Source organism: Eumetopias jubatus, unplaced genomic scaffold (genome assembly GCF_037043125.1).
Source record: "Eumetopias jubatus isolate StellerSeaLion01/CBP00866 unplaced genomic scaffold, mEumJub1_p1.0 scaffold_7, whole genome shotgun sequence".
In the NCBI taxonomy this organism is placed as follows: domain Eukaryota; kingdom Metazoa; phylum Chordata; class Mammalia; order Carnivora; family Otariidae; genus Eumetopias; species Eumetopias jubatus.
Genome location: NW_028274813.1, coordinates 112,667,499 through 112,681,026, shown reverse-complemented (window position 1 = coordinate 112,681,026; position 13,528 = coordinate 112,667,499). Strand labels below are relative to the sequence as shown.

Here is a 13,528-nt window from a genome sequence, read left to right as displayed (position 1 = left end):
TGTCTGGAATAATACTCTTTATTCTTGTATCTAATCTTAAGAGGAAGCACATTTTCAAGTGCTTTCAACTTCCTTCGTTCTGTATGTACGTGGAGTGTTAATTTCTCAACCCTGTCAGCTTTTTGAGTTCCTTTTCCACCTCTTCCACAAACGCGGGGAAATTCTGATCCATGAGGCACAAGCGCAGAAAGGGGCCTAACTCTTCCATGTCCCACGCAGATTGTTCACGGACTGGGGGCCGCTCCTCTGACACCAGGAGAGACTGGGGATTTCAGAAGAGTAGTTTGTTAGAGATTATAGCCAAAAGCAACAGCCTGAATAGAACACAGAAAAACTTTGCTTTAAGGAAATATTAGGGATACACCAAAAATTAGTGCTTATTATAAGCTTTACAGGGTTCCTTTAGATGTTTCTAAATATACGTAGGAAGTGAGATCAACTTGTAGCCCTAGGTATTTCAGATGTATTAATGAAATGTTTTACAAAGTTAAGATCCTGCTTTAATGAAGAATACTGTGCTAACATTTTGTGGATTGATAGAGTTGTCAATGAATGAAATGCACTAGCTTTGTTCATCTTTCCCACCTCATAGATGGATGGGTGTGAACAGTTCACCATGTGGAAAGTGGGTTTTGAATGTAATAAAGAGAAGTCACAAACTGACCGATCAAAGGACATAATTAACTCATGTCTCCTTCCAGTCCTATTCATGAAGTTTGACAGGGAGAGAAGCATGGTAATTATCACAACAATCGAGAGACAGACATTTCCATACCCCCCCACGTGCCCCCCCCCCCCCGGAAAATTTCTTCACACTACCTCCACTCTTGTTGTCAAACACTTAACCCCTGGCAACCACTCATCTGTTCTCCATACCTTATAGCTTTGCCTTTTCCAGAATGTCATAAATGAGGTCACATAGTGTCGAGCAAGTTTTTCAATTGCCATCTGTATGTCTTCTTTGGTAACTTGCAGTGTTTTAAAACCAGTTGAATAAGTTGCTAATATTTAGATATTAGAGTTCAAATCAAAGTCTGACAGTGCTTGGCAATCTGGAAGATACGGTGACACCGGATCCACAGTCTCAGGTGATACTGTGGGCTCTGGCTCAGCAGTGTTCCCTCTCTCTACGTTTGCCGCTTTGACGCCTCACGCTCCTCCTCCTAGGTAGGTGGTTTTATGCCCTTTCTATGGATGGCATGATTTGGTGTGTGTGTGTGTGTCTACAATTGCTATTTCTCTAGAAACTATCTGTTATAGACATTTACTTTTCTAAATTCAAACCAGCTTCTCAGACTCTACTTAGAAAGAACATGAAAGTAACATGGAGCCCTGCTCTCCAGTGAGAGAGACTGTGTGTGTGTGTGTGTGTGTGTGTGTGTGGTTTTTTTTTTTTTTTTTTAAGATTTATTTGACAGAGACCTAGCGAGAGCAGGAACACAAGCAGGGGAAGTGGGAGAGGGAGAAGCAGGCTTCCTGCCAAGCAGGGAGCCCGATGCGGGGCTCGATCCCAGGACCCTGGGATCATGACCTGAGCCAAAGGCAGACGCTTAACAACTGAGCCACCCAGGCACCCTGAGAGCCACTGCGTTTATACCACACTTAAAACCACTTAGTATCCTATTAGTGAACATTTATGTTGTTTCCAATCTCGTTTCTGTGATCATCACTATGAAGAGCATCCTTATATATGCATGTTTGTGTAGTTGAAATGGAATTATAGGTAATAAAATAGAACTCTAAATTTGATCTATATTGCTAAATTGATTTCCAAAATGTTTTACCCACTTACATTCATGGAATGACTTGTCTAGAAGTTTAGAGCAAACGAGTAACATATCTGAGCTGCCAGCCTGGTGCTTTTTCTTGTTTTTACATGGTTCCATACTACGTAAATAAGTTAGGCTAAGATACACTTTTTATAGCAACTGACATTTCCTGAAGAAGGATATCACACCCTGCCTTGTTTCCATGTTTTCTGTGGCTCTCCTGTCCTCAGCCACTCATTCTATTAACCTCTAGCCACAATGCAAATATGAGGCTACACTGGGGAACTATAGAGTTTGATCTGCTGCTGGACAAACAGGTTTTTAGGTTTTTTTTGGGGGGGGGGTTGGTCGTGCTTACTTGTGTTATTAAAAGAAATAGACATGAATTCTTAGTCTTCTTAGCTCTTAAGTTTTTTTTTTTTTTTAAAGATTTTATTTATTTGAGAGAGAGCACAAGTAGGCAGAATGGCAGGGAGAGGGAGAAGCAGGGAGCCAGACGTGGGGCTCGATCCCAGAACCCCAGGATCATGACCTGAGCCGAAGGCAGCCACCCAACCGACTGAGCCACCCAGGCACCCCAGCTCTTAAGTTTTTAGTTCTATGACCGTTTATTTTGAGTTAGTGGTAAGCCAGATGGAGAACACACCAATGTTTTCTGTTTTATACCACTGTTAGCACAGTTCAATAAATACATTAAAAAGAAAATTCAGGGGCGCCTGGGTGGCTCAGTCAGTTAAGTGTCCGACTCTTGGTTTTGGCTCAGGTCATGATCCCAGGGTCATGGGATACAGCCCGATGTTGGGCTCTGCGCTTAGCATGGAGTCTGCTTGAGACTCTCTCCCCCCCGGCTCGTACGTGCTCTCTCCAAAGAAAATTCATCCTTGAATATTGATGATTTCCATGCAGAATTGTATAGAAGGCACAAGCTGTTGTCGGGCGCAGCAGGGAAACGCAGTGAGAAGGCAGGCCTCAAGGAGCTCTCAGCAGAGCAGGCATCAAGAAACCCTGAGTTTGAATGAAGAGGTTTTGTGGGATTCTTTGGTAACAGCAAACTGCAAGGGGAGAGAGGAATCTCTGAAAGCAAGTCTGTGCGAACAAAGCTGAATCCTCCTGGGTTCCCACACATCCTTAGCTGAGATCTTAGCACCGGAAGATCTTGCCCCTACAGAAACCATCATTGATCTGATTCCAAATTCCTACTGATGTTTGTCTTAGAATAGTTCTCAAATTTCATGTCCAAAATTAAATGGAAATTCTTCCCTCTATTCCTCTTTTCTGGGCAAGTGGTAATTAAATCCTTGATCTCACACACTGAACCGCTACAGCCACAGGCCCGCCCCGCCCGCCCCACTCCACCTTCCTCCAGAGGCCGCTCTTCCGCAGGCGCCACCTCTGGGCAGAGGCCAACGGCCCGCCTGCCTTCACCAGCTTCTGCACCAGCACTTCAGCTTACTCTTCCCCAACAAGGGGTGACCACAGGGATGCAGATTCCTCAGGATCACTGTTTTCATGGCCAAGGAAAACAACAGGGAAACAGGCTCTACCTGAGCTAGCCAACTCACTGAGGTCCTTCCTCCGGAAGCGCTCGTGTTGGCCGGTCCACACAGCTGCGGCTTCTCCGGGTTCTGGGGTGGCTGCAAGGAGACGGCTGCAGTTAGGGGATGAGCCGAACGTAAACATAAACGCCACTGGCTGTCAGAGGAGTGGCAACACGTGCTTGTGTGAAAAGAAAGTGCCAGTATCAGTAAAGGGCGTGAAGTCCTCGTCGGTGGAGTCTGTCCTGGCTTAAGCTGGGCGGGAGAGGACAGACAGTTTGCGTCAGAGGCTCCCCGCCCTGTGTCTGGTTATCTGTCCCTCCGTGTCTGCCAGGCGCTCTGGCGGGGCTGCAGTGCGGCTGGCTGGCCGGCACCACGGCGCGGCCGCGAGCTGGTGCTGCAGGGCAGCGGACACCTCCCAGCTCCGGCTAGTGGACTGGTCCTTTCTGAGAGTTATGACTCAAGTAAGACATCATCGTTGCAGAAAAGCAAAGCGGGGGGCAGGGGAATCCTATAATTTCAAGATAACCATATGCTTTTAATAAAACTTAAAATCTGTTTAGATATTCTGAGGGAGTGAGTTCTGTGAGTAAAATACCAAGATATCTTCATTCAACAATGTTTGTGCCTACTAGACACATCTCACCGGGGTGAGAAAGGGAAAGGGCCAGAGAGAACAAGGCAGAGGTCCAGCCTTCAAGAACCCACAGCCCAGGGGCTCCTGGGTGGCTCAGTCGTTAAGCGTCTGCTTTCGGCTCGGGTCATGGTCCCAGGGTCCTGGGATCGAGCCCCACATCTGGTTTCCTGCTCGGCGGGAAGCCTGCTTCTCCCTCTCCCACTCCCCCTGCTGTGTTCCCTCTCTCGATGTGTCTCTGTCAAATAAAATCTTCAAAAAAAAAAGAACCTGCAGCCCAGTGAGACCCTAACAAGTAAAACAATGATTATAATGCAACCTAAGAGGTGCTGGAATGAAGGCAGGTATAAGACTTCAGGCTCTTGGTGGAGGGGGTGAGTCATAGGGGGGCTATATGCTAGGCAGGAAGTACATCTGCTCCAGAATCCATGCTATTTCAAAAGAATCTACAATGTGAAGGGGTTGTCTTGGGTAGAACACGGGATGTGTTCCAAGCAAATAAAATCCGCACAATGTAGCAGGAGGCCTGGAGGCCCGAAAGGCTCAGAAGCCTGCTTCTACCTAAAAGCACTATTTCCAAAGCCCCACCCCCTCCTTCCTAGGCGCAGTCTGCAGGTCTGCTGAGGCTTAGGCCACCAGCATGTTCTGGCTGCCAGAAGTCAGAGGGTGCCATCTTTTGTCTCATCCTATGTGGAAGCTATCACTAGTCAGTAGGTACTCAGAGAAAAGTACATCTGGAAGCATCAAAAACAAAAGGCAGGGTGACAGAGAGGAAGGGAGGAAGGCACAAAGAGAAAAGAAAACTAGTCAAGAATACTAAAAATGAGCAAAAACGTTAAGGGACTCCAATGAACCCAGAAGTCCCTAGGCAAGCCCCCTTTCTCTGTTCAGTTTCCACACCTGTGAAAATAAGACTCTCATGCCTGGCATCTCTTCTGGTTCCGATATGTGATGCTTTGCTAGGATATGTACAGCCCACACCGTGTTCCTCAGACAACTGGGACAGACATCAACCAAACGTGGTGTAGCGTAAACACTGAACAGTAGCCAACTGTGAGGGAAGTGCCTGGGGCCAGTAGGGTGGTTCGGGCTTAGACCGTCCTCCACTCAGGTGTGTAGGCTTAGAAGGTTCTGTGCACACAGTAACTGGCTGCTTTCTTCTTCTGGACTTCTTCACCTGGGAACTACCATTCTCTTTCCTGTGCCCCTCTCTTCGGGGTGGACTGGGTTGCCTTAGAAGCCCTCAAGTTGAGAAACACTTGGTTAGGCCACAATTAGCAAAATTACAAGGCTGAGGGAAAGTAAAAACAAAATGCTCTGGGAAATGACTCAAGAACTTGAAGTAGAAAGACATGGAATTATCTCGAACTGCAAAGAAGAGAACTATTTCAGACCAAAAAAAAAAAAATACATACATATATATATAGGTATTAGGGAGATGACACACCTGAATACAGGAGAGCAGCAAGATGACTAGAACTTGGCCACAGCTTGCAATTCTTTAAGATGGATTCTAAGGGAGTATGGTCCTACGTTTCACAGCAGCAGCTATGGGCAAACCTGGGGATGTTTTGCCATTAGGAAGACTAGAATGTTCTAGGCAGTGCTTCACAATGTCCACACTGTGGCAAATTAACCCAGTGGTTTTATCTTGTCTTCTGCTCTGCAGCTTCAGACACTCCATCTATAATTATTATGGCTCCACTGACTCTGGAGTTCTGACCCTGGCTAACTAACCAGCACACACACTTGTTCATCTGCAAGGGAACACAGATCTGGGCGGGTCACAGTACTGGCAATGACTGTCATAATGAGGAACGTTATTCAGATGTTTGCCAGGTGTTGTACTACATCTGTGTGGGTGTACATATACATTCGTACATATATACATTTCCATCTCACCATGTTACAGATGAGGTTCAGGGACTCGCACAAGATCAAACAGCCACTAATAGGGTCAGGATTCAAACCCAGATCCGTTTTGATACCAAAGCCTGTATGGTCTTTGCACAACATTGCACATCACACCAAACTACAGTTTGGAAAATCCCTGAATACAGAATCAAGAAAAGACATGGATAATTTCTAGCCACTCTGGAGATACTTCTACCTAGATACTTGGGACCAGCCTTCAAAATCAGAGAGCTAGAGCCTCCATCCACTGCTATAGCTCACAACCCTCAGCCTGTGTTTGCTACTCCATGCTATAGCCTCAGTTTATCTTCTTATATTAAGATGATTGTGTTGCCTGGTTAGGTTCTAGCCTGATGCATCTTCATTGCCTTTATAAGGCATTCCAGACCTACTTCCCAAATTCTAGGACCCTATTTGGTTCCTGTCCCATCCCATGCACTGGGTACCATAATCTGAATCTCATAATGGATCGATGAAACCTACAAAAGAAGATAATCTATTTAGGGGCAAAGGATCATAAGCAATAAAGTACCTCGTAATAAACCACTCCACCCCATTTGTAGGGAAGTGATTCTTAATAGCGGGGAGCTGATGTGGCAAAATACCTGAAACTAGATCCAGGGTTTATAAGAAATGAAGCTTTAGCATGAAGACATCTTCACAAAAAAGATCAGACAGAAACAAATGAAGGGAAAAAATCCTAAAACAAAATCTTATTTGGCAAACTAAACACATCCAAGAGAAAATCAGTACTTGTCAAAGAAAAAGACCTTATGATAAATAATATAAATTTATGTTCACCCTAGATAAATTCTGAACCAGAAACTTGGTGGCAAAATAGCAACAACGAACCATCTCGGTCCAGTGGGTTTAAGGGCCCTGACAGGATGAAGGGACAGGAAGCCAGGTGGAAAATCATTTCTCAAAGTAGAAAATAAAAAACCCAGCTTGAAACTGGGATTTCACCTCAAGAGCAGAGGTAGATGCTTAATGCTAACAGCATTTGAGATTAGGCCAAAGAAATGCCAGAATATGTCCTTCCAGGAGAAATTCTGTCACAATCATTCTCCAACTTATGATCACGAGACCCCTTTACACTTGGACAAATTAGTGAGGCCCTCAGAAAGACTCGGTTTTGGTTATATCTTTCTGGTATTTATATGTTAAAAATGAAAACATTAAAAATACTGAGTCATTTAAAATAAAGGAACCCATTATATGTTATTTAAAATGTTTTTATGAAAATAACTATTTCCTAAAACAAAAATGTCATGATTTTTCAAATCTCTGGAATGTCTAGCTTAATGGAAGATAGCTGACTCTCCTACTTCTGCATTCAGTCTGTTGCTTCGGATGAGGTACATGAAGAAAATCTGGCTTCACACGGGTATGTAGGTGGAAAAGGCAGAAGTAATCTTAAAATAGCCTTTTCAGGTAATGGTGGATATTCTTTGATAGGACATCAAAACTCAACAAGAGATAGGTTCTTAAAAGTTAGTTGTAACACAGAATCTGAAATCATAGCAATGAACTAGTTACACTCTGTCATATTAAAACCACTGGACTGTTGTGTACTTTGAGCAGCTCTCTATCCATGCATGATTTTGTAGCATCATGGATTGGTCACTTGGAAAATACTGGTTCACTGGACTATACAGATCTTCCAAAAGGTTGAAACTTTTTGTCATATAATTAGTTCTAAAAAAGAAACACACTCATGTTCATTAGTAGCACTATCAGAAAAGTCTTCCAGGTCAGGAAGCTGTGACAGTCCAGCGGCAGAAAGAAGTTTTCCAAGATTCCAGTCTTCACTGCAGAAGCTTATTTCATCATTGTTGATAAATACAATTAGTTGCTTTCCGAAAAGGACAGGCTCACTTCATTTGAGAAAATGCCCACCGAATACCCAAACCCGGGGAGCGGCAGCCTGTCCGCTGTTCCTGGGGCTAAGGGCGCTCCACGGGCGCTCTGCGAAGCCCGGGCTGACTCAGTGCGCAGTGCGGCTGCACAGGCACCTCCCCTGGAAAAAGCCGCCTTGTTTCCGAATACAGCGCGCGCGTGCATGTGTTGTCCCCGCAAGTGACTGTTGAAGACAGTACTGACTTCCTGCATGGTCTGATGTCACTGCCTTGATCTGTGCTAAGGTGACAGCAGCTTTGCTCACAGTTCTGTCAGGTTAATGCAAATACCGACACAATGAAAAAGGGCAAATAAGGTCATATTATTATAAAAACAAGGGTGACTTTACAGACCCCTGCAAAGGGTCTCAGGAAAGAGTCCATGGACCATCACGTGGAGGACCATGGTCTATAGTGACACCCCCAACATAGCCGGGACTCCTGGCTAGTCTAATTTCTAGGAGGATAAGTAGTTACAATGACAACCTTCAATTTAAGTAAGTCACTCAACATTAGGTACCTTTTAACCCATAAACCAGACAGACTCAACAAATTCCACTGTGATTTTGGCCCCCTGAAGCAAGACCTTGTCAGGTTTCTCACGAAGCCACCACACTCGCCTACTTACCCCCTGCTGCGGTGGCCCACGCTGTGCACAGCCCTTCCCTTGGCTTTCACCTGCCCTCAGCGGGCTGGGCCTTGGCCGGAGCTCCTGGCTGACTGTGTCGGGCACCTGGACAGTCACATACTGGGCCAGCTTCTGCACACAGCTGCAGCAGTGTTCCAGGGCCTGCTCCTTGGACCCTCCACTAAACTGCACCCGGAACATGCGACTCTTGTTCTATGGGACAAATCCAAAGTTAGCCTCGGCAACCCTCGTCATACACTTATTTACTGCGTGGGCTTCTAGTGAGGGCTTACTTTGCTTGCAGGGGAAGAGGTATGGATAAAGGAGCGATTCCTCTAGATTGTTAATGTGGGTAGAGAAAAGCCAGTAATTTCTTTTCTTTCCCCTTTGGGGAACCACTCCTACTAAATTCGTCTCCTTCAGGGAACTGACATCAGCAAAAATGGAAACGCCCATATCGTAAAGACCAGGAAAGTCACTACTGACTGCAGTAAAAGATCAGTGTTTTGTCTTACTTTGGAATAAAGATTTCATAGCGTCTAATTCCTTAGGTGGAAAATCAGCGCTGGCTCAAAAAAACTTTTCTAAACCTAAGTATATAAAAGAGCAAACCAGGGAGACGGCACATCAAACAAACCAGTGAAGTTGACCAACAAGATTGGGGAACAGGTGACAGGCAGGTGCTAAGAGCGAGGGACTCTCACAGTGGTACTCTGCAGAGCTCTAGATCCTCTAGATCTGGAACGAAGCCAGCCTACCACACAAACCACATGTTGCTTCTCATTTGCTGTATGAGTTTTATCCCTTGGCAAATAAGCAAATGTGGGGGGAGATGCAGTTAACATTGTAAAAGTTTGGCAACTACATCAAACTTATTTGATTGTAAGTTTAAAAAGAGAACTATGTTGTAACAGTAACAACAAAAATAAACCCATTATTTTAGTAGAAGTAGCTTCTTATTTTGCCAGTCTGCTGCTCTGCCTAGTTATGAGGAATCGATACATACCAGACAGGTGGTATGTATGGTGTGCCTTTGTTCAGTTTCTTCTTTAAAGATATCCAGATGCTAACTTAGCACAGTGACAGTACTTTCCATTTATTAAATACATAAATCACTCTACTAATGGGAAAATGTTTTTAACCACAGCTAACAAAACCCTTTTAAGTTCCCACAGGCAAAATCCCTTGGTTTGCCTGTTCCCAATTTGCACTGATTAAATTTTTAGATAAAGCCGTTAGGCAAAGCCACATATTTACATTACAGAAAACTCTGGGCATGTCTAAGTGATGAGGAGGTATCATATTTAGAAAAACAGACACTTCTCCCTCTTTACTGCCACTGTTGGGCTCTCTTCATTTTGTAACTCATTTAATCTTTATCCTAAGATAACCCATTATCACTACCCCTAAAACAATGAAAAAATACGAAAAGGGAATACTCTAATATATACGTATCTTAGAACATATATACACACCTATCCATTGTGGGTTATATATTACATGGCTATGTTAGACTATACTACTATTTAGTAACCTAAGAATATAAAAATAGAAGTATAGTTCATTGTTCTTAATGACTGAAGAGTATTCCTTTATTTAATTGGCCCCCTACTGACAAAAGTTATTCACAGTCTTTTGTCCTCTTATAAACCACAAAGCTGTGGTAGGCATTCTCATACATACATCTTTGTGCATCAATTTGCCTGGTCAAAAGGTCTTGTGTATTTTGGTACCTAATGCCAAACTGCTCCAGGCAAGACAGTATCAATTTACTCCTACTGATGGTCTATCTGTACCCTCCAACACTGGAGATTCTTACTCTTTTAAACTTTTTTTACTTACTCTACTAGGTTAACACAGATTTTTATTGTAGGATTTCAATTCTTTGATTACAAATAAGGTCGAATATTTCTCTTCCACTTATTGGTCATCTGTATTTTTTCTTTTCTGGATTGCCTATTCATCTCCGTAGCCATTTTTCTCTTGGATGAACAATCCCCAAATTGTCAAGAGTAATTGAAAGCTGATCTCCCCCAAGGAAGGAGAAAGAACTGGTAAGAGACCTATACATTCCATTTTTGGCAAGTCTATGAATCTGTGTGTGTGTGTGTGTGTGTGTGTGTGTGTGTGTGTGTATGAAATTGAGCTGCTTTCCTGTTTACAAGTAATTAGCTGTTTCCAACTTACCCTAGCTTAAACTCTATACGAAGACATCTATATTAGCTATTCCCATGCTGACTCTGTAATTATCTAATATTTGACAAGCAATCACATTAAAAATTGTACCTCGGAGCTGGATGAAAGGCTGTCTACAGAAACAGACAACTATTAAGTGTATCAGCAGGGCAAAGATCTCACACCAGTCATGTAGGTCTAGAGCTATCTATATGTGAGTATGCATAAGAAAGTCTGGACAGTTAGGGTTTCTTTAGAATGTAGTTCCAAGAATGACAGGGTAGGCTATATGCGTGATAGCCTAACTGAAGGCTTGCTCCAAGTTTGCTTCTGTAAAATTCTCAGATAGAATTTGAGCTTATCATCTGAAGCCAGAACTATCACCCCAATGCATGAAGACCCAAGATAAAACTGAGGTGCATCAGGAAAAATATGTGATAATGAGCTACACTGCCATCCCACATCCTCAATGCCAATGTGGCACCACAATGGAAAAGCCGCCAATGGGTTAACAAGAAGGACTCCTAGGTCAAAAATCTTGCTAAGAGGTATTCTTATGCCATAATTAAAAGGGAGAAAGGGCTCCTTGTGGTGAAATGAAAAGTTCTCAAGTATATGCCAACAGCCATGAACTGGCCTAAAAATACAGTCTATCATCTAAAGAGATTAGCTCAAAATTACTGTATTTTAAGTGATGGTTTACATGTTAGATTGTTCTCCCCCGTACTTCAGAACACTTAATTTCAAGTTATTACAACAAGCAGAAAACTCCCTTCACACAGATGCCTTGAGGAAACAAAAGTGAAGGATAAGGGCTTGCCTCTAGACACTGATCATGTACTCACAAGAAAATCAGGCTCCACCTTCTGGGAGGCATCATGCCCAGTAAATTCTGACTCACAGGTGTGAACAGCATCTGCTTTTGGCAATTCTGAAGCTGCAGGCTCTCCAGCTGATGTCATACGGTACCGGCACACATGTGAGACGTGGGCCTGGTTAGCACCATGTGGGAGGGGAGCCAAGGAGACACAAGGCCTCACCAATCTACTGGGTTTTCCTGCTGGTTTTGGATTCATTGCCCACATCTGTCTGTATGAAGCTTCCCATCACTACTAGGACCCCAACCGAAGCAATTTTTCCTACTGCTGGTAGAGAATTCCTCTGCCATAGAAAAGGGAGGAGAGGGGCGTACAAAAAAAAGGACTGAATCAGAGAAGGGGCTTTGACACGTTCTTTGACTCTTCACTTTGAAATCAAGCGTAGGCCAGACAAAATCATGAAAACATGATTCAGTGAGTTCCTGGGGGTAAAGAGGACAGTGGTTTATGTTTACTCTTTTAAACCAAAGTCTCTGCAGATAGGTAATTAAATGATGACTGTTAGCCGATTAACCTGGACCATTCTGATCAGAATTACTGAAAAAAAGGAAGCCCAATTTGCAAATAGGCAGAACTTAAACAATCTGCTTATTTCATCCAGAGAGAAAAGAAATATAATCTTTTATTTACCCACAGAATTTAAGCTATATTAAATTGCTGTTAACAGAATAAAAACTTTATTTCAAAATACTTCTTCCATTTGTCAACTTAAACAATGGTGTTTGTTACATAATACTTGGTTAACTAAAAGTTATCCAAGGCAAGAAACACCAAAAATACCCTTTTCCAGGTAAGGCAAAAAAAAAAGAATCTGTTGGTTCAATATTGTTATATCAGTAGATCACAAAAAGGAAAAAACAACACGATCTTGAGAAGGTGTCAAAAATCTTTTGATAAATCAATATGTAATCCTGATAAAAGTATTAGTAAGTAAACTTTAACTGAATGAATACCTCCCTTACACGTTAAAGAATATCTGATCAACAGCTAGAAATGTTCTTAACGTCTAAACACTACTTCCCATCCCAGTCAACAAGAGGTCTAGGACGATGCTATAGCCATAAAATTAGTGTTCTGAAAGGTCCAGGTAATTCAGTAAGGTGAGAAAAATAATAAGTATAAACTACTGGAAAAAAATAAAATTGTCAGTGTAGATTATAAAATCACTTTCCTAAGAATTAAAAAATTAACAAATCAGAGTTAATGTAAGTTTAGTGAGGAAGCCAAATTTCAATTAATTCAGAAAAAGTCTAATAATAAGCAGCTAGAAATACCTTTGGGATAAAGAATGCCATTCACAGAACAGTGGGCAAAAGGTTCCTAACCTTAAATATTTCTAAAATCTATATATATGTACAATACTTATATACATATATACAAATTACACAAATTACATAAATACATATTTCTACATAGCATGTAGAATATATATATTTCTACATGTACATAACTGTAATCTCTATACATATTCTGTCTAAATACTTTGAAGAGGAAAATAAGTCAAAACCAGTAGGTAGGTGATTCAAAGAAGAAATTTAGATGGCTAACAAATACACAAAAAATGTTCATTCTCATTAGTTACCAAAGAAATGCAAATTAAAGGAAGATGCTCATTTCTGCCAATCAGATTGGAAGCTAGCTTTAAAATTTAAATTATATCCCCCTATTGGAAAGAATTTGGATAAATGAGCATTCTTAAATTCACTAGTGCTACAGAAACAGGGGTGACCTATAGAGAGGGCAGATTTACAAAATAAATACACATACTTCCAGGACTCCTATCTCAAGAACCCTGTAAATAAATCCTTATGAAAATCAAAACATTTTTATAATAGTGAAAACTTGGGAATTAGCCGAATCATGTTGCATCCAGACAATAAAATGCTATGTAGCCATGAAGAATCACATTTTCAAAGACTAAGAAAGTCATGACTCAGGATCACATTCCTGATGTAATGTTACATGACAAGACAGCAGGAACAGAGCACTCTGTATAATACAATCCCAAATGTATAAATTATCTATATGGTACACACTGTTCATTGCCATGAGCAGATACATACGAGAGGCTGGGAAAGCCAAACACTCATTTTGCTA

General features: G+C 42.3%; 1 protein-coding gene across 2 annotated transcripts in view; it reads right to left on the bottom strand.

Annotated features, from left to right (window-relative positions):
- Positions 1–2: 2 nt before the first annotated feature.
- REC114 (REC114 meiotic recombination protein) overlaps positions 3–13,528 on the bottom strand; it is a 106,833-nt gene continuing 93,307 nt past the window's right edge. For both annotated transcript variants that reach the window (XM_028100113.2, XM_028100114.2), the window contains 3 exons: positions 8,379–8,591; positions 3,314–3,403; positions 3–262 (listed from right to left, as the gene is read on the bottom strand). In XM_028100113.2, the coding sequence (XP_027955914.2) occupies positions 98–262; positions 3,314–3,403; positions 8,379–8,591 (468 nt within the window). In that variant the 3' untranslated portion in view covers positions 3–97. The remainder of the gene's footprint in view (positions 263–3,313; positions 3,404–8,378; positions 8,592–13,528) is intronic.